Source organism: Corythoichthys intestinalis, chromosome 3 (assembly GCF_030265065.1).
Source record: "Corythoichthys intestinalis isolate RoL2023-P3 chromosome 3, ASM3026506v1, whole genome shotgun sequence".
Classification (NCBI taxonomy): domain Eukaryota; kingdom Metazoa; phylum Chordata; class Actinopteri; order Syngnathiformes; family Syngnathidae; genus Corythoichthys; species Corythoichthys intestinalis.
In genome coordinates, this window is record NC_080397.1 from 38,890,056 (window position 1) to 38,910,082 (window position 20,027).

The 20,027-nt window shown below is 40.2% G+C and overlaps 1 protein-coding gene across 7 annotated transcripts in view; it reads right to left on the bottom strand.

Moving 5' to 3' along the window:
* LOC130912906 (citron rho-interacting kinase) overlaps positions 1-20,027 on the bottom strand; it is a 120,196-nt gene that overhangs the window by 18,079 nt on the left and 82,090 nt on the right. For 4 of the 7 annotated variants that reach the window (XM_057831040.1, XM_057831041.1, XM_057831039.1 and 1 more), the window contains 6 exons: positions 18,542-18,711; positions 12,962-13,042; positions 2,418-2,553; positions 2,190-2,329; positions 2,015-2,107; positions 1,542-1,650 (listed from right to left, as the gene is read on the bottom strand). In XM_057831040.1, the coding sequence (XP_057687023.1) occupies positions 1,542-1,650; positions 2,015-2,107; positions 2,190-2,329; positions 2,418-2,553; positions 12,962-13,042; positions 18,542-18,711 (729 nt within the window). Of the gene's footprint in view, positions 1-1,541; positions 1,651-2,014; positions 2,108-2,189; positions 2,330-2,417; positions 2,554-12,961; positions 13,043-18,203; positions 18,249-18,541; positions 18,712-20,027 lie in introns of all 7 variants that reach the window. The other 3 variants (XM_057831035.1, XM_057831034.1, XM_057831036.1) reach the window with 1 other exon arrangement.

Genomic DNA, 20,027 nt, shown 5'->3' on the forward strand with positions numbered 1-20,027 from the left:
ATAGATCGCAAATCACGGCGACCTTAAACGTACATTTGACGACAACAACTCTACCGAGGTTCTGGATTAAAGTCATTTCGGAATATAGCGCTAGGAGAGCACTGCAAACTGTGCTACAATTTCCAACATCGTATCTTTGTGAAGCGGGCTCGGGACCGTCTCGTTGCAACGAAACAAGCTCAGGCCTCCCACTGATTCAGCGGGTGAGTTGTATTTTCCCTGCACTTAACAAGACGGGGCTAAAAACAAATGTTATTTTATATTTGCTGTATTTTTCTGCCACTCATTGCCGGTGTTCTGACAAATTTGGCATGCGCGTAACGTTAAAAATGACCGCGAATGCAGCGATTCCAAAGTACACACTACAAACTATCTTTAAAGAAAGGAATATTAACTTACGTTTGTCATGATAGCTACACACAGCAACTGCACGCAGCTCTCTCACTTAACGACTTTGCCGTGTCGTTGAGCATTAATTTATGTCATTTTCGTGTTGCACATGTATGCTTATGATGTAAATATTTTTTTTCACCACCGTTGGATAACATTGAGAGTGCAACTGAATATAAAAGAGGTCTTTTTTCACCGCCACAAAAGCTTTGGGAGCAACATTTTATAAAGGTGCAAAATTTCAACAGAAGACTGGTCCGTGAAAAAAAGACCCAAATCAAACTGGTCCGTGGTGCAAAAAAGGTTGGGGACCCCTGATCTAAGGTATAGCATTAAGGGTCCTATATCGGAACTCATTCGCCCAAATTCAATAATTGAAGGAGGGTTCACGTATAGAATTTCACTTTCGTGAGCTTTTAAGGTCAGTCACTGGTTAAAAACACAGTCGGAGTGGTTTTCTGAACAATTCTCATATGTTTGAGAAATTGTCGAGAATCTCCTGTTTGCTGGTGAGGGCTCCTCAAATGCTCGGTGGTACCTACCTCCGCCTCTTTCCCCTACCTCCTCCTCCTCTCTGATGTGTGCCACATTGATACCCTCCCCCACGCCTCGCCTCCCATAGGCCTCAAGACAAGTTTGAATGTACAGCTTGGCTAAAACTGAATGCTTGGGCAGACAAGAAGTGGGATCTTTTTTAATCGAATAATTCATGTTGTTATGTTAAGTAAAATGTATTTTAGGCAGGGTAGGCTAGAGTCAGTAGTGGGTAGAGTAGACAAAATTATTACTGAAGTAAGAGTAGCGTTACGTCAAAATAATATTACTCAAGTAAAAGTAAAAGTAGTCATCCAAAAAATGTACTGAAGTACAAGTATTAAAGTATTTGGTGAATAGAATACTCAAATGAGGAGTAAAATTGTGAGTAACTGCCTACATTTTTGTTTGTTTTTTAACTATTGGTATTTTTTCTCTCTCAGCATAAACTTATAAATTCATTGTTGTTATAATTATACTGTACAATAACCCATTACATAACCACTTTAAGCCAAAGAAAAAAATCATTGAATTCCCGCGACAGGAAAAAAATGACAGAAATGAAGCATTATTCGTCCAAAGTGACTAGTGAATACTAGAGATGTCGAAAACCATACCTTCAAGTACAAACTGCTTCATCTCGATCTCATAGAACTTGTTAGTCCCGAGGATGATGCTGTAGCTCGTCAGGTGGATGCAGCTACAAGGCTCCAAAGTTTCAATTTCCTGTGAAATGTTTACAATTTTACACTATGAAAGCATTATTGCAGATTCACTCCAAAATATTTGTCACCTGCCAATTCAAGTAGTAAAAAGTTGCAACAGAGGACTAAAACAGTAATGAGGCATTAAAGCTTCATTTGGATGAAAAATGATTCAGTGGAACTAAATGAATAGACCTAATTAGAAACTAAAATTTGATTTATTTGGATATATGTGCATCTGAGCAATCAGACTGAGATTAGCAGTCACACGTTTTATATTTTTCCAATCATGAAAATAATTGTTTTTTTATATTCCAATCTTAGTGGCTGCGAAACAGTAATAAATTGGGAGGAAGTTCAGAATAATATGAGGGATCGTTCATCACCTTACGAATACAGTATTTGCTGAGATTGTCATTGTAGCGGAGAATGGTGATCTTGTTCGGCATTGCGGCACAAATGCAGGACCCGTTGTCTATCTGTGAAGACAACCAAAACAGGCTCAACTTTTCACATGGCTTTACTCCAATTCTTGCACTCGCTATTTGAGAGAAAACATACTCTGCCAGCAGCAAACAGATGGCATCCTTTCACCGTCTCGAAGATGTACGGCGCCAGCTCGGCCTGGCTGGGCAGGTGGCACTGGGCCAAGGACTGCTTCACTCTCTTGATCTCCACCAGGCACAAGGCTCTCTCGTCCCCTGCCGTCAAGAAATTGTCGAGCAAAGAGTTCAGATAAAATATTAAAGTTAGAAATTTCTGAAAACTTCTGTAGGTCGTAGTTCTCACCAACAATCATCAGCAGTTTTTCCATCTCTTTAATAATGGTGATCTGAAAGACTGATCCCAGGCCAGGAATGTGTGTCAAGGAGTTCTTGATCACGTTGAGGGCATACAGACCTTCCTCTGAGCCCACCAGAACTATCTACAACCACAGCCATCACCATGCAGGGTTTGAATAGGAAATGTGACTGAATTAAGATTCATTGGATCACAAAAGTGAGTACACCCCACGCATTTCTGCAGATATCTAAATATACTCTTATCTTTTCATAGGACAACACTGACAAAATGGCACTTTGACACAATGAAAAGTAGTCTGTGTGCAGCTTATATAATAGAGTTGATTTATTTTCCCCTCAAAATATAGCCATTTATATCCAAACCCCTGGCAACAAAAGTGAGTACACCCCTTAGAAACTACGTACATCCCTAAATGTCCAAATTGAGTACTGCTTGTCATTTTCCCTCCAAAATGTCATGTGACTTGTTACAGGAGTGCTGTCAGCATTGCTGCAGAGATTGAAGAGGTGGGGGGGTCAGCCTGTTAGTGCTCAGACCATACGCTGCACTCTAAATCAAATTAGCGTGCATGGCTGTCACCCCAGGAGGAAGCCTCTTCTGAAGACGGTACACAAGACAGCCTGGAAACAGTTTGCTGATGACATGTCAACAAAGCACATGGATTACTGGAACCATGTCCTCTGGTCTGATGAGACGGGCGGGCTTTCTTGTGTACCGTCTTCAGAAGAGGCTTCCCTGGGGTGACAGCCATGCACACCAATTTGATGTAGAATGTGGCGTATGGTCTGAGCACTAACAGGCTGACCCCCCACCTCTTCTCTGCAGCAATGCTGACAGCACTCCTGTAACGAGTCACATGACATTTTGGAGGGAAAATGACAAGCAGTACTCAATTTGGACATTTAGGGGTGTACGTAGTTTCTAAGGGGTGTACTCGCTTTTGTTGCCAGGGGTTTAGATATTAATGGCTATATTTTGAGGGGAAAATAAATTAACTCTATTATACAAACTGCACGCAGACTATGGCTACGTTCATTCTACAGGTCTTAATGCACAAATCTGTTTTTTTTGGCGTGCCCGTTCAGACTGCCTTTGTCCATTGAGACCATTCAAGTATTACGCATGCGCACTAATTCGCAGTCCGACAAGCGCTGAGCAAGACGACCCGCATGCGCAGAAGCATCAAAACAAATGACCACACATGCTGGCTGTCATCTGTCATTCCAGGGATATCATATTTTGTTTTTCAAAAAGAGGGCACAAATAACAGACATAAACTAGGCCTGCAAGCAGGACTGAACGGGCCCTCGCAATCTAGCGCAACTCGGACTGTGTGCAGGTCAGGGTGGTGGCAGATCCTCCTCTCTAATCATCTCATTAGAACCTAACAAGCTCGAAAGTCGCCTCTTTACATTCACACACCTAACAGATAAAAAAAAAACCTAGTGGAGAGAGTACTACAAAAAAGGAGGTACTACTGAGCTGTGCAGCCAAGCCCTTATTCAAAACCAAAATTAATATTCTAACTGGGCCAATTCGACCAAGTGTGCCAAATATTGTGGCTCTATAAGCTGCCTGAGTCTCTGAAAAAAAGTATTTCCTTTAAATGGCGAATAAAGGGTCGTCACGGCAACAGACAGAGACACGTGGACATGGGCCGTAAATAAGTATTTTAATAGGTCTTGAAACTACAATGACCAACCTGAAAAGAACTGGACATGTATTGGAAAAACGAGTGACTTTCTATTGCCACTAGTTGGCGCTGTAGGGTTGATGCAAATGACCCCTACAAGGCCCTTCAGGGTATGACTCTCAACAAGCACGGGAAGTTTGGCGCAGATATGTTGTATATCTGCCGAGTTATGACTGTTCAAAGTTTTTGGAGAGAAAAATTGTTGACAGTCATTTTCACTTTCCTGTTTGGACCCCTCCGCTTCAACGAAACTTCAATATTTTTTATCAGGCACCTGAAGACAGGTCTTAAGGCTTCCCTTATGCAGCTTTGAGGTAGATTGATTTTTTCCCTTTAGAGGAGGAGTGTGTCCCGTAAAAAAAGGGCATTTCCTGTTCCCACTAGGAGGCGCCAAGCACAAATGGTAAATTTTCAATCCAGTCCTGCTCAGGCTGGTATACCTCACACACATGCCAGATTTAAAATAGATTGAACGTTGTATGAGGGAGTTATCAGTCATTTTCCGAATTCGGTGTTTTGGCGAAAAAATGGCCGACTTTGGCACCCCGCCCAGGTCAGGCCCGTGAATGAAAACACACCATTTTGATAACTTAAAATTTCATATGCCTCATGAACAGTCTCGCCAATTTTGAGAATGATCAAACTAATTCCCTAGGTGCCAAGGTGTAAAATGTGCACACTGTAAATCGATAAAAATTTCACATTCAATCCAAAATACCCGATTTCCTGTTGGGTTTGGAATACGCATGCAAGAGACTTTTTGGAGCAGTTTTGTACAAGGTATCGACTCTCCGAATTTCATCCTTCTACGTTGAAAAAACCTAAATAGAGAGGCCTTTTTGAAAATTTCAAGGGGGCGCCACTGAGCCATTTTTTTACATGTTTTTGTAACGTTGCAAGATTATTGAACGTTATCCAAAGCCACATGTATGTCCAAATTTTTGTGAGTTTTCGTGCATGTTCAAGCCTCCAAATGTAAACTCCTACTGTGAACCGATAAAAATTTCACATTCGATCCAAAATACCCGATTTCCTGTTGGATTTGGAATACGGGTGCAAGAGACTTTTTGGAGCAGTTTTGCACAAGGTATCGACTCCCCAAATTTCATCACTCTATGTTAAAAAAACCTAATAGGAAACGCCTTTTTGAAAAATTCAAGGGGGCGCCACTGAGGCATTTTGTTACATTTTTTCGTAACATTGCAAGATTATCGAACGTTATCCAAAGCCGCATGTATGTGCAAATTTTTACGAGTTTTTGTGCATATTCAAGCCTCCAAATGTAAACTCCTACTGTGAACCCATGAAAATTTCACATTCGATCCAAAATACCCGATTTCCTGTTGGATTTGGAATACGGGTGCAAGAGACTTTTTGGAGCAGTTTTGCATAAGGTATGTACTCCCCAAATTTCCTTGCTCTATGTTGAAAAAACCCAATAGGAAAGGCCTTTTTTAAAACTTCTTTCTGTCGCCACTAGTTGGCACTGTAGAGTTGATGCAAATGACCCCTACAAGAACCTTCAGGGTATGACTCTCAACAAACACGGGAAGTTTGGCGCAGATATGTTGTATATCTGCCGAGTTATGACTGTTCAAAGTTTTTTGCGTGACAAATTGTTGACGTTCATTTTCACTTTCCTGTTTGGACCCCTCCGCCTCAACGAAACCTCAATATTTTTCATCAGGCACCTGAACACAGGTCTTAAGGCTCCCCTGATGCAGGTTTGAGGTCAACAGATTTTTTTCCCTTGGAGGAGGAACCTGTCTCGTAAAAAAAGGCATTTCCTGTTCTCACTAGGGGGCGCTAGACCTAATGGGTAATATTTCAATGCACTCGTGTTAAGGGTGGGATACCACACATACATGCCAAATATGAAAAAGATTGAACGTTGTGTCAAGGAACTATTAGTCATTTACTGAATTTGTCATTTTGCCGAAAAAATGGTCGACTTTGGCACCACGCCCAGGTCAGACCCGTGAATGAAAACGCACCATTTTCAAAACTTAAGATTTCATATGTCTCCTGAACAGTCTCACCAATTTTGAAGATGATCCAACTAACTCCCTCTGCGAAAAGGTCTCAAATGTGCACCCTGTGAATCGATAAAAATTTCATATTTGATCCAAAATAACCAATTTCCTGTTGGGTTTGGAATATGCGTGTAAATGCTTTTTTGGAGCGGTTTTGGACAAGGTATAGACCCCCCAAATTTCATTGCTCTACGCTGACATACCCTAATGTTATAGGCCAATTTTAAAATTTCAAGGGGGCGCCACTGAGCCATTTTGTTATATTTTTTTGCAACGTTGCAAAATTATCGAAATTTACAATTTTCCGGACGTATGTGCAAATTTTGGTGACTTTTCGTGCATGTTCAGGCCTCCAAATTGGCCGTTTTCATTTGCCCTGAAAAAAAAAAAAAATAATAATAATAATAACTAGGCCTGCAAGCAGGACTGAACGGGCCCTCGCAATCTAGCGCAACTCGGACGTCACGCAACTCGGACTGTGTGCAGGTCAGGGTGGTGGCAGATCCTCCTCTCTAATCATCTCATTAGAACCTAACATGCTCGAAAGTCGCCTATTTACATTCCCACACCCAAGAGATAAAAACCCCTATTGGAGAGAGTACTACAAAAAAGGAGCCACTACTGAGCTGTGCAGCCAAGCCCTTATTCAAAACCAAAATTAATCTTCTAACTGGGCCAATTCGACCAAGTGTGCCAACTATTGTGGCTCTATAAGCTCCCTGAATCTCTGAAAAAAAATATTTCCTTGAAATGGCGAACAAAGGGTCGTCACGGCAACAGACAGAGACACGTGGACATGGGCCGTAAAAAAGTATTTTAATAGGTCTTGAAACTACAATGACCAACATGAAAAGAACTGGACATGTTTTGGAAAAACGAGTGACTTTCTATCGCCACTAGTTGGCGCTGTAGGGTTGATGCAAATGACCCCTACAAGGCCCTTCAGGGTATGACTCTCAACAAGCACGGGAAGTTTGGCGCAGATATCTTGTATATCTGCCGAGTTATGACTGTTCAAAGTTTTTGGAGAGAAAAATTGTTGACAGTCATTTTCACTTTCCTGTTTGGACCCCTCCGCTTCAACGAAACTTCAATATTTTTCATCAGGCACCTGAAGACAGGTCTTAAGGTTTCCCTTATGCAGGTTTGAGGTAGATTGATTTTTTCCTTTAGAGGAGGAGTGTGTCCCGTAAAAAAGGGCATTTCCTGTTCCCACTAGGAGGCGCCAGGCACAAATGGTAAATTTTCAATCCAGTCCTGCTCAGGCTGGTATACCTCACACACATGCCAGATTTAAAATAGATTGAACGTTGTATGAGGGAGTTATCAGTCATTTTCCGAATTCGGTGTTTTGGCGAAAAAATGGAAGAATTTGGCGCCCCGCCCAGGTCAGGCCCGTGAATGAAAACACACCATTTTTATAACTTAAGATTTCATATGCCTCATGAACAGTCTCACCAATTTTGAGAATGATCAAACTAATTCCCTAGGTGCCAAGGTGTAAAATGTGCACACTGTAAATCGATAAAAAGTTCACATTCAATCCAAAATACCCGATTTCCTGTAGGATTTGGAATGTGTGTGCAAGAGACTTTTTGGAGCAGTTTTGCACAAAGTTTTGACTCTCCAAATTTCATCACTCTATGTGAGAAAAACCTAAATGGAGAGGCCTTTTTGAAAAATTCAAGGGGGCGCCACTGAGCCATTTTGTTAAATTGTTTCGTAACGTTGCAAGATTATCGAACGTTATCCAAAGCCGCATGTATGTGCAAATTTTGGTGAGTTTTTATGCATATTCAAGCCTCCAAATGTAAACTCTTACTGTGAACCCATGAAAATTTCACATTCGATCCAAAATACCCGATTTCCTGTTGGATTTGGAATATGGGTGCAAGAGACTTTTTGGAGCAGTTTTGCATAAGGTATCTACTCCCCAAATTTCCTTGCTCTATGTTGAAAAAACCCAATAGGAAAGGCCTTTTTTAAAACTTCTTTCTGTCGCCACTAGTTGGCACTGTAGAGTTGATGCAAATGACCCCTACACGAACCTTCAGGGTATGACTCTCAACAAACACGGGAAGTTTGGCGCAGATATGTTGTATATCTGCCGAGTTATGACTGTTCAAAGTTTTTGGCGAGACAAATTGTTGACGGTTATTTTCACTTCCAGTTTGTACCTCTCCGCTTCTACAAAACCTCAATATTTTTCATTAGGCACCTGAACACATGTCTTGAGGCTCCCCTGAAACAGGTTTGAGGTCAATAGATTTTTTTCCCTTGGAGGAGGAGCCTGTCTCGTAAAGAAGGCCATTTCCTGTTCCCACTAGGGGGCGCCAAGCCTAATGGGTAAAATTTAAATGCAGTCGTGTTCAGGCTGGGATATCTCATATACTTGCTAGAAATGAAAAAGATTGAACGTTGTATCACGGAGTTTTTAATCATTTTCTGAATTTGGTGTTTTGCCCAAAAATGGCCAACTTTGGGACTACGCCCAGGCCAGACCCTTGGATGAAAACTCACCATTTTGAAAACTTAAGATCTCATATGTCTCCTGTATAGTCTGACCAATTTTGAAGACGATCCAACTATTTTCTTCAGCGACAAGGTCTCAAATATAAATCGATAAAATTTCGCATTTGATCCAAAATTTCCGACTTCCTGTTGGATTTGGAATATAGGTGCAAGAGACTTTTTGGAGCAGTTTTACGCAATGTATCGACTCACCAAATTTCATCATTCTACGTTGAAAAAACCTAATAGGAAAGGCCTTTTTGAAAATTTCAAGGGGGCGCCACTGAGCGATTTTGTTAAATTTTTTTGTAGATTATCAAAATTTACGCAAAGTTGCATGTATGTGCAAATTTTGGTGAGTTTTCGTGCATGTTCAGGCCTCCAAACGTAAACTCCAACTGTGAACCGAAAAAATTTCACATTTGATCCAAAATATCCGATTTCCTGTCGGATTTGGAATATGGGTGCAAGAGGCTTTTTTGAACAGTTAGGCATAAGGTATCTACTCCCCAAATTTCATCGCTCTACGTTGAAAACCTGAGAGGAGAGGCCTTTTTGAAAATTTTAAGGGTCAAGGGGGCGCCACTGAGCCATTTTTTGAAATTTTTTCAAAACGACGCAAGATTATCAAATTTTACGCGAATCTGCACGTATGTGCAAATTTTGGTGACTTTTCGTGCATGTTCAGGCCTCCAAATTGGCCATTTTCATTTGCCATGAAGAAAGAAGAATAATAATAATAATAATAACTAGGCCTGCAAGCAGGACTGAACGGGCCCTCGCAATCTAGCGCAACTCGGACGTCATGCAACTCGGACAGTGTGCAGGTCAGGGTGGTGGCAGATCGTCCTCTCTAATCATCTCATTAGAACCTAACATGCGCGAAAGTTGCCTCTTTACATTCACACACCTAAGAGATAAAAACCCCTATTGGACAGAGGACTACAAAAAAGGAGCGAATAAAGGGTCATCACAGCAACAGACAGAGACATGTGGACATGGGCCGTAAAATAAGTATTTTAAAAGGTCTTGAAACTACAATGACCAACCTGAAAAGAACTGGACATATATTTAAAAAAATGAGTGACTTTCTATTGCCACTAGTTGGCGCTGTAGGGTTGATGCAAATGACCCCTACAGGACCCTTCAGACTATGACTCAACAAGCACGATATGTTTGGCGCAGATATGTTGTAGAAGTTATGACTGTTCAAAACTTGTGGTGAGACGAAATGGCTTCAGTCATTTTTACTTCTCCTGTTGGACCCTTCTGCTTCAACCAAACCTCAGTATTTTTCATCAGGCACCTGAACACATGTCTTCAGGCTCCCCTGATGCAGGTTTGAGGTGAATAGATTTTTTTTTCCTTGGAGGAGGAGCCTGTTTCGTAAAAAAGGCATTTCCTGTTCCCACTAGGGGGCGCTAGGCCTAATGAGTAATATTTCAATGCACTCGTGTTCAGGGTGGGATCCCGCACATACATGCCAGATATGAAAAAGATTGAACGTTGTTTCAAGGAGCTATTAGTCCTTTACTGAATTTGTCATTTTGCCGAAAAAATGGCCGACTTTGGCACCACGCCCAGGTCAGACCCATGAATGAAAACACACCATTTTGAAAAGTTTAGATTTCATAGGTCTCCTGAATTGTCTAACCAATTTTGAAGATGATCCAATTGATTCCCTCTGTGACAAGGTCTCAAATGTGCACCCTGTTAATTGATAAAAATTTCACATTCGATCCAAAATACCCGATTTCCTGTTGGGTTTGGAATATGGGTGCAAGAGACTTTTTGGAGCAGTTTTGCACAAGGTATCGACTCCCCAAATTTCATTGCTCTACGTTAAAAAAACTTAATAGGAAACGCCTTTTTGAAAAATTCAAGGGGGCGCCACTGAGCCATTTTGTTACATTTTTTTGTAACGTTGCAAGATTATCGAAATCCACACAAAGCCGCATGTATGTGCAAAATTTGGTGAGTTTTCGTGCATGTCCAGGCCTCCAAATGTAAACTGTACTAGAAATGGACAGAAATTTCACATTTGATCCAAAATACCCGATTTTCTGTTGGATTTGGAATATGGGTGCAAGAGGCTTTTTTGAGCAGTTAGGCATAAGGTATCTACTCCCCAAATTTCATTGCTCTACGTTGAAAAAACCCAACAGGAAAGGCCTTTTTTAAAACTTCTTTCTGTCGCCACTAGTTGGCACTGTAGAGTTGATGCAAATGACCCCTACAAGAACCTTCAGGGTATGACTCTCAACAAACACGGAAAGTTTGGCGCAGATATGTTGCATATCTGCCGAGTTATGACTGTTCAAAGTTTTTGGCGAGACAAATTGTTGACGGTCATTTTCACTTCCAGTTTGGACCTCTCCGCTTCAACGAAACCTCAATATTTTTCATCAGGCACCTGAACACATGTCTTGAGTCTCCCCTGAAACAGGTTTGAGGTCAAAAGATTTTTTTCCCTTGGAGGAGGAGCCTGTCTCGTAAAGAAGGCCATTTCCTGTTTCCACTAGGGGCGCCAGGCCTAATGGGTAATATTTCAATGCAGTCGTGTTCAGGCTGGGATATCTCATAAACATGCTAAAAATGAAAAAGATTGAACGTTGGATCACGGAGTTTTTAATCATTTTCTGAATTTGGTATTTTGCCTAAAAATGGCCGACTTTGGGACCACGCCCAGGCCAGACCCTTGAATGAAAACACACCATTTTGAAAACTTAAGATCTCATAGGTCTCCTGAATAGTCTGACCAATTTTGAAGACGATCCAACTTTATCCTTCAGCGACAAGGTCTCAAATGTAAATCGATAAAATTTCGCATTTGACCCAAAATTTCCAGCTTCCTGTTGGGTTTGGAATATGGGTGCAAGAGACTTTTTGGAGCAGTTTTGTACAATGTATCGACTCACTAAATTTCATTGTTCTACGTTGAAAAAACCTAATAGGAGAGGCCTTTTTGAAAATTTCAAGGGGGCGCCACTGAGCCATTTTGTTAAATTTTTTTGGAGATTATCAAAATTTACGCAAAGTTGAATGTATGTGCAAATTTTGGTGAGTTTTCGTGCATGTTCAAGCCTCCAAACGTAAACTCCAACTGTGAACCGAAAAAATTTCACATTCGATCCAAAATACCCGATTTCCTGTTGGATTTGGAATATGGGTGCAAGAGGCTTTTTTGAACAGTTAGGCATAAGGTATCTACTCCCCAAATTTCATTGCTCTACGTTGAAAACCTGAGAGGAGAGGCCTTTTTGAAAATTTTAAGGGTCAAGGGGGCGCCACTGAGCCATTTTTTGACATTTTTTCAAAACGACGCAAGATTATCGAAATTTACGCGAATCTGCACGTATGTGCAAATTTTGGTGACTTTTCGTGCATGTTCAGGCCTCCAAATTGGCCATTTTCATTTGCCATGAAGAAAGAAGAATAATAATAATAATAATAATAATAATAATAATCCTTTGCATTACAATAGGGCCTTCGCACGTCTAGTGCTCGGGCCCTAATAATAATCCTTTGCATTACAATAGGGCCTTCGCACGCCTAGTGCTCGGGCCCTAATAATCCTTTGCAAAACAATAGGGCCTTCGCACGCTTAGTGCTCGGGCCCTAATAATCCCAGTTTAGGCTTATATTCAAAGTATATGGATCGATAGCATGCACGCACTGTCTGTGCATGTCACACACACATACGCGCAGTTTGCCCCGACTCTCGGCCGTGTGAGCAATGTTGAAATATTGCTTATATGGAGTAGACGGAAAACCGATCATTCTCAGGCTTATCCTCAACCCATTTGAATTTTTTTTATGACTGTTGTCAAGTCCGACTCTTCCTAAAAAGCCGTGTTCAAGGCAAGCTAGGCGCTAATAACGCACAGCTGCACCGCTACCGTGGCGTCTCTCTCGCTTTTTGATGACGTAATTGCTGCATGAATTCCGATTTGAGAGACTGGACAGTACAGACCGCCGCGACAGTCTGGAAAAATGTGGCCCACATTGGATTTGAACCACATACGAAAGTGACCCAGATCGGATTTGAAATGGTCCAGTTCTATGCGACTTGTCACGTTCAGACCGTCAAGTTAATGCCTCACTCGAGTCGGAAAAACACGAAAAAATCGGATTCGTGCATTAAGACATGTAGTATGAACGTAGCCTATGTTTCATTGTGTCAAAGTGTCATTTTGTCAGTGTTGTCCCATGAAAAGATATACTTAAATATCTGCAGAAATGCGAGGGCTGTACTCACTTTTGTGATACACTGTATGAGACCATTACGTTACCTGATCTGTTAGTGGAAGAGTGCAGTTGATATCAAGCCTGTCGTCTCCTTCAAGTTTCAAAAGCGAGTTTCCCAGGAGTTTCTAAAGCGAGACGTTAATGGTCAACATGGTAGGGAAGGACAGGTCAAGTTTTCTACTATCACAATGTATGGGAGAACAGGGTTTGATGTCGCAGTTTTTACTTTTTAATGAAAATCTTGCTGACAATATGTCTTAGAATAGTCATTCATTTATTAGACGGTAACTTCTCGTCTCGGCTTGGATTTGACATTGTTTTCCTTTTTCAACTCTCTTTCTTTGTCACAGTATTTTTTTTTTGTCAAAGATTGCCTAACATATTGTGACAAGTGACAACCACCCTCATTGTGGGGTTGGTTGTTACTTGTTCTTCAAATGGAACTTTCTTGTAAACATTATGATAATCTTCAGAACTAAATATGTTTTTTTTAATTGATAAAGAAGGAACATCAATAAGATTACATCATAACATTACCATTAAATTAGAACTGGTTGCTTCAACAGAAACACAACACATCTATTTTTAGGCTTATTAAAAACAAGTACTCATTGCGCTCAAGCTCATTTAGAGGAATTCAACATAAAATGAGTCAAGAACTGAACATCAAGATTTTGTCTGATAGCTATTCACTGTCAAACACAGACAATGCTCTCCAAATATGCAGAGTTGAGGACTTGGTGTGCCCACTGTTTTTAAATTTGATTTAAACCATGTACAATGGTACCTCTACATACGAAGTTAATTCGTTCCAGGACCTTGTTTGGAAGTCGAAACGGTCATATATCGAGCAGGATTTTCCCATTAGAACACGTCATAATTCTGTTAATCCGTTCCACTGCCTGAAAACCTACACTAAATCCTTAATAAATACTGCTAGTACTATTACAAATGGTAATTACAAATCACAAAACAAATAAATTATGAATTAAACTGGGAAAAATATTATAATAATGGTAATAATAACAATAAAACCTGTAATAATGTAACGAATCGGGTTATAATGTGGCGGATGTGTTTTGCGTAGTGTTCCTGAACGCACCGTGTGGCTGACTTGAAAGAGTGAGAGAGAGATTTTACTTTCACGGGTTTGTTCAGCTGCGGCGGACAGTGGACATATTATGTTGCACAAGTTCTGAAATAAATGATTAAAAACCTGAAAGAGCTAGCGATTTCTTTGGTGATGTTACCACAATAATAATTGTCACCTTAACTTATAAAGTGGTGAACGGAGGTCGGAGGAGGACCATGGAGATGGTCGACATTCTACGGCCGTATTGTTGAGCCAGTTCACGGATGCGCACCCCACGCTCGTATTTTTCTATCAGTTCCATCTTCATTTCAATGGTAAGCGTCACCCTTTTCCTTGTTTCAGCACCTGCACTAACCTTCTTGGAACCTGTGTTGATTTCTCTCACAAGAAAATCCGCGGTTTGTCCGCCTGCGACGGCATCATGTCATTGTTTTTCGAGCAAGTCGTCGTATGTAGCAACAAACGGCGAGTCAAGTTTTACGTCGGGTGTCGAAAAGATCGTGTGTCGAAGCGATCGTATGTTGAGGTACCATAGTACATGACTGAGATATGAATAAAAACTATTTCACTGTGCCCTGGACACTGACAGTAAAAATCATTTGAATTCGTTGCTCTAAAAACCAACCCCACTGAGATCATGGCAACCAAAACTAACTAATAGCTAGCAATCAACTGCATAGCTAAAGAATGTGAATAAAACTCCCAAGCCACCCGCCACCCCCCACCCCCATACTCACATACATTTTGATGATAATACTTTCATAACTATAATCATCAAGTTTAGAGTTGGCCGAAAATACCGGATGATAAAAGCATTTTAAAATGATACCGGATAATTTGGAAATCGTTTTGTCCTTATTGGTTTTGAGCCAATATGCATATGGGAATTCTGTAATGTCCACTCATTGCCTGTCTGTGTTTCTGGTGTTTCGCCTTCCCCTGCTGGTGCTTGAGTGTAATTTGTTTTGAAAAGTTCCAGCACTTTCTGCTGACATAATCATATGCCGATGCAAGCTCATTGCGAATAGAGAGAGCAAATGGACAATGTCTGCAGTTGATTTACCATAGCAGTTCTTGACATCTCACAACATTGTTTGTGCCTGATACAAGCATCACTTGTAAGTCATATCCTCCCTTTGTTTTATATTCATGAGCGTGGTGGATTATATTGCAAATGTATATGTTTCATTTTGTTTGCATTTGTGGTAAAATGGGGTTATGTTATTTCATTGCTTGCAAGCTATACTACCAGTTGCTATTCAAATGACACGATAGCAAGAGTGACATCTAACACTTGTGACAACCAGAGATGGGTAGATTAGCAAAGAATTTTACTCAAGTATGAGTAGTGTTACTTCAAAATAATATTATCCAAGTGAAAGCAAAAGTAGTAATCCAAAAAAATGTACTGCAGTACAAGTAAATAAGCATTTGGTGAAGAGAATACTCAAGTAATGAGTAACATTGTGGGTAACTGCTTACGATGTTTGATTTTATTTAATTTTTTAAAACAGTGGTATTTGTGATATCGATATGAACTGTTATTATTATACTTTGAAGAAGACTAAAACCCACTGCATAACCACCTTGGACGAAAGGGGAGAAAAAAAAAAATCATTGAATTCCGGCGAGAGGAAAAAAAGAAAACAAAAATAAATCATCATTCGCCAAAGAAAATGAGTGCCCTCTAGGGGAGAAAATATGATCATCTCAAACCTAATTGGTTTTCTTTGGTCAATCGGCGCCAAATAAAAACTGGGAGAGGTTAAAATCTGCGCTTTCAAGTCATGTTGACGGCAGCACTCTATGTCAAATACTTTGTTTTTTACGGTGCTTTACGTGACTGAACAGGTCGGCGTGATCATAAAATGGTAAGCTTGAGTCTGATTGATATAGTGGAGTCATGTGATTATTGTTGCGACTTCTCATTGGTGAAACTGGTAGCGCCACTGTTGGCGTCTCTGGCAAAAACAAAAAAAAATGTATGGTAAGAATTAGAGCTGGGAATCTTTGGGCACCTAACGATTCGATTACGATTATGATTCAGAGGCTCCGATTCGATTATAAAACGATTATTGATGCACCCCACTCTTTTTTTTTTTTTTTTTTTTTATTTGCTTTGTACATTAGTTCCAAAATTGTTCAATCCTCTCAGGCTAAACCAAACTACTATTTCAGTATCAAGTAAACATATAGCAGTAAACAAATATACAAAAATAACAGTAAATAAAAAACTCCAGTCCCCATTCTATATCAGCAGCGTTAAACTACTTTCAATTAATTTAATGTTGTGAATCAACCGTTAAAGTTGTTAAAATTGCTCCTGTTATTCCATAATTTCTCTTTTGTCTACTTTCGACATGTGAAAGTTTTAAAACTATTTTAAAGATAGATTCAAGTCAATATTTTACCGATTTAGGAGTATTTTAGATAAAAAGTTAATTAGGTTCGCTTGGAAGGTTCGCAACAACAGCCTTGCAGGGAAGTGTACTGCTTTAAGATGGCGGCCGTTACTAACGCCCGCATCTAGTTTTTTGTAGATGTGCTGGTAACGATACCGAAGCTATAATGCATCTAGTCCTATATAAATGATATCTACCGTAACATAATGTGGCTTGTAGCAGCTTTTCGGCAGCAGTCAGGTATGTTGTTGTTGTTGTTTTTTTTATCTCGTGGCATGAGTTGAGCTAGAGCCGTGAGTTGAGCATTGGCGTTACCCGAGGGGCCGGGTAATGAGAAGCATGATGTTTAGCTACTCTCGCTCCGTCCCTAATTGCGTACCGAAGACCGCGCTGCGCGCTGAGTGTGTCATACTTCTGCTTTACTTGGCATATTTCAATAATCGGAATTTGGATGTTTGTGAATCGTTCTCGAATCTTCCACGGCCGAATCGCGAATAATCTAAGAATCGGAAATTTTGCACACCTCTAGTAAGAATGTAGCGTAAAGTGGACAAATGTAACTGCTAGTGTAGCCCAAAGTAGAGTAGTGTTTCTTCTTCACAAATGTAAGCAAGTAAAAAGTATGGCTTAAGACTACTCTTAGAAGTAGCGTATTGGCCCAAATATAAGACGGCCCTGATTATAAGACGACCCCCTCTTTTTCAAGTTTGAAAAAAGACTTTTTGAACACCAAATTATTTTTTATACACAAAATAATTGCAGTACATCCGAAACAAATGAGTATAACAATATATTTGAGAGAAAAAGCATGTTGTTTTGCCTCATTCAAATCTTACAATTTGAACATTTAAATATGTAAACTAAAGTGCACTCACATTCGTAAATGAATGGCTTCTGGTTTTTGAAATGTAAATAAACCAATGTATTGTGATAAAACAACAAAAAACGCAATAACTGCATTAACCATCAAAGTGAAGTCTAACTGTAACTGTAGTCTTGAAACAAATCTGAATAAGGAAAAACATTGCAATAAAATAATGCAAACTGGTTAAACTTGACAGAAGCTGAGATCTGTCATGACAGAACATTCCTTCAATGATATCTGGCGCCATCTAGCGTCGTGAATGGGGAGCGAAGGTGAGATCTGTCATGACAGAACATCGTTTCAATGATATCTGGCGCCATTTAGCGTCGTGAATGGGTATGACGTCTAGACTGCGAATATAAGACGACCCCCCCGTCTTTTTCATTCTTATTTCAATGCAAAAAACACCGTCTTATATTCGGGCCAATACGATAAAATTTTCTCAAAAAGTTACTTAAGTATAAATGTAACGCATTACTACCCACCTCTGGTGACAACCAACACCATTCTCCCAAACTTTTTTTGCTTTTCAACGGCTACAACAGACCTACAGAAGTTGAAGACTTGGATCAAAACTGTCTTCACAGAGATCATCTCATACCACTCAGTGAAGTCTCTGTCATAAAATGTGGCCAACAACATGCAACGGGAGAGTGTAGGGAGGGATAATAGGGTAACCTCTAAAACTGGTGCAATTTTTTTTTCATAAAATCTTTTCACATTGAATCCTATAATGTGATTTAACAAGAAATGACAGTCGTTGCAGTGAGGAGGACAGCGGGGGTGAGGACGTAGTGGGGTTTGCCGCGGGGCGACTTGGGTGAGAGTGAGGGTGGGTGTGACTTAGCCGAAAACCAACAAAATCACTGTGTGGCCAAAAAGGAAAGGAAGCACAGATATATGCACTTTATTACTTATTTTTTTACCTGAACCAGAGGAGATAGAACCATTTGTCTTTTGGACACAGCAGCCTATGTATTCAAAGATACTCAATGTAATGGGGAAAAAAATCGAGCAAATCAACAAAACATGCCCATATGGCAAATATATAATGAGGCATGATGGAGAAGCAACACACAGGATTGTGAAATACCAAGGAAGAAAGAGAGATAGAGACGGAAAAGATGACAGTTAACGACATAGAAAAATGAAACAGGAGGATATTCACTCATATTCTGTCAATTAACAGAGTAAATTCACCGCTCAAAAATAAACTCATGTAATAATCACACGCAGACAAGAGCCTGCTATCAGAGATACTCACTGCGTCAGCCTCAGCCTTCTCCCTAGAGACTCGCCCCCCAGCCACTACCGATTCCATGACTGCCACCCAGCGTTGCTTGTCTGGGAAACTGGGAGCCATGAAATAAATGGATTGTCCAGGCCAGCAAGGGGTGTGACAACGGGACTCCAGCTTCATTACATACGGAACATCTGTTATAGAGAGATCACATCTTATTTTAAATTCAATAAAACCTATGTCAATATTGATGTTGTTTAGTACAAGGATTACAACCCTTTAATCCCAGGGAACCGGGGACGCAATATAAAATGTGCTAAAAACTAAATGTAAATATTTGAAAATCTTTTTCATTTTCAACCTATATTTTAGTTTATTACACGACAAAGATTTCTAATATTTCAACTGAAAATTATTATTAGGGCCCGAGCACAAACTGGCACGAGAGCCCTGTTGTAATGCAAAGTATTATTAGTCTTTTTTCAGGGCAAATGAAAATGGCCAATTTGGAGGCCTGAAAGTGCTCGAAAACTCACCAAAATACATGCAGCTTTGCGTAAATTTTGATAATTTTGTAACGCTGCGAAAAATGTAACAAAATGGCTCAGTGGCGCCCCCTTGAATGTTTAAAAAAGGCCTCTCCTATTAGTTTTTTTTTAAATGTAAAACGATCAAAAAGTCATATTCCAAACCCAACAGGAAATCGGGTATTTTGGATTGAATGTAAAATTTATATCGAGTAACAGGGTGCATGTCGGAGACATGGCACCTAGGGAATAAGTCTGATCCTCCTCAAAATTGGTAAGACTGTTCATGAGACATATGAAATCTTAAAGTGATCCTCGTAATTCTTAAAAGATAAATGTTAGTATGAGTTATATTAATTTGATATTAAAACCCCTCTTAATGTTTTCGTTTTAATAAAGTTTGCAAAATTATTTTAAGTGATAGGTCGCCATTCTTGTTACGACGCAGTGCGTGACATCACAGGGCCCGTTGCCGAACTTTCAGCGTGTCACTCTTAGCTACCCCAACTTGTCGTCGGTTCTGCCCTTCCAATTTGAACCAGATCGGAAAAGTGAAGAGCAGGACAGCACGCAGCGTGGCTGACTGTCCTCATTAAATTCGTCATCTGGCGGGAACAAATCCTGGAATCGAGTGTAATCCATGCCTTGTACATTGTAACGCATGGGAGGTAGGATATGTGAATAAAAGTACCAAAAGGGGGAGAAGCTTCCACTTATGCACATTTATTCACAAAAAAATAATATTTCCTCCTTGACCACTCATCACTCGGGAGCTCAGCGGTACACACACACGCGCGTTCCCAGAAGAACTCCAACATAAAAGCAAGGTCCGTGTCAGAGTCACTGTCGTCACTGTAGCGTGCCATAGTGCTTTAATGATTTGGTATGATTTAGGGAAAACTCCCACAAAGAATAGTCAACAAGATAGATAACAATAGTAATCCAAATCCGCGTTTTTTCACTCACTCGAAGATCCAGGAATT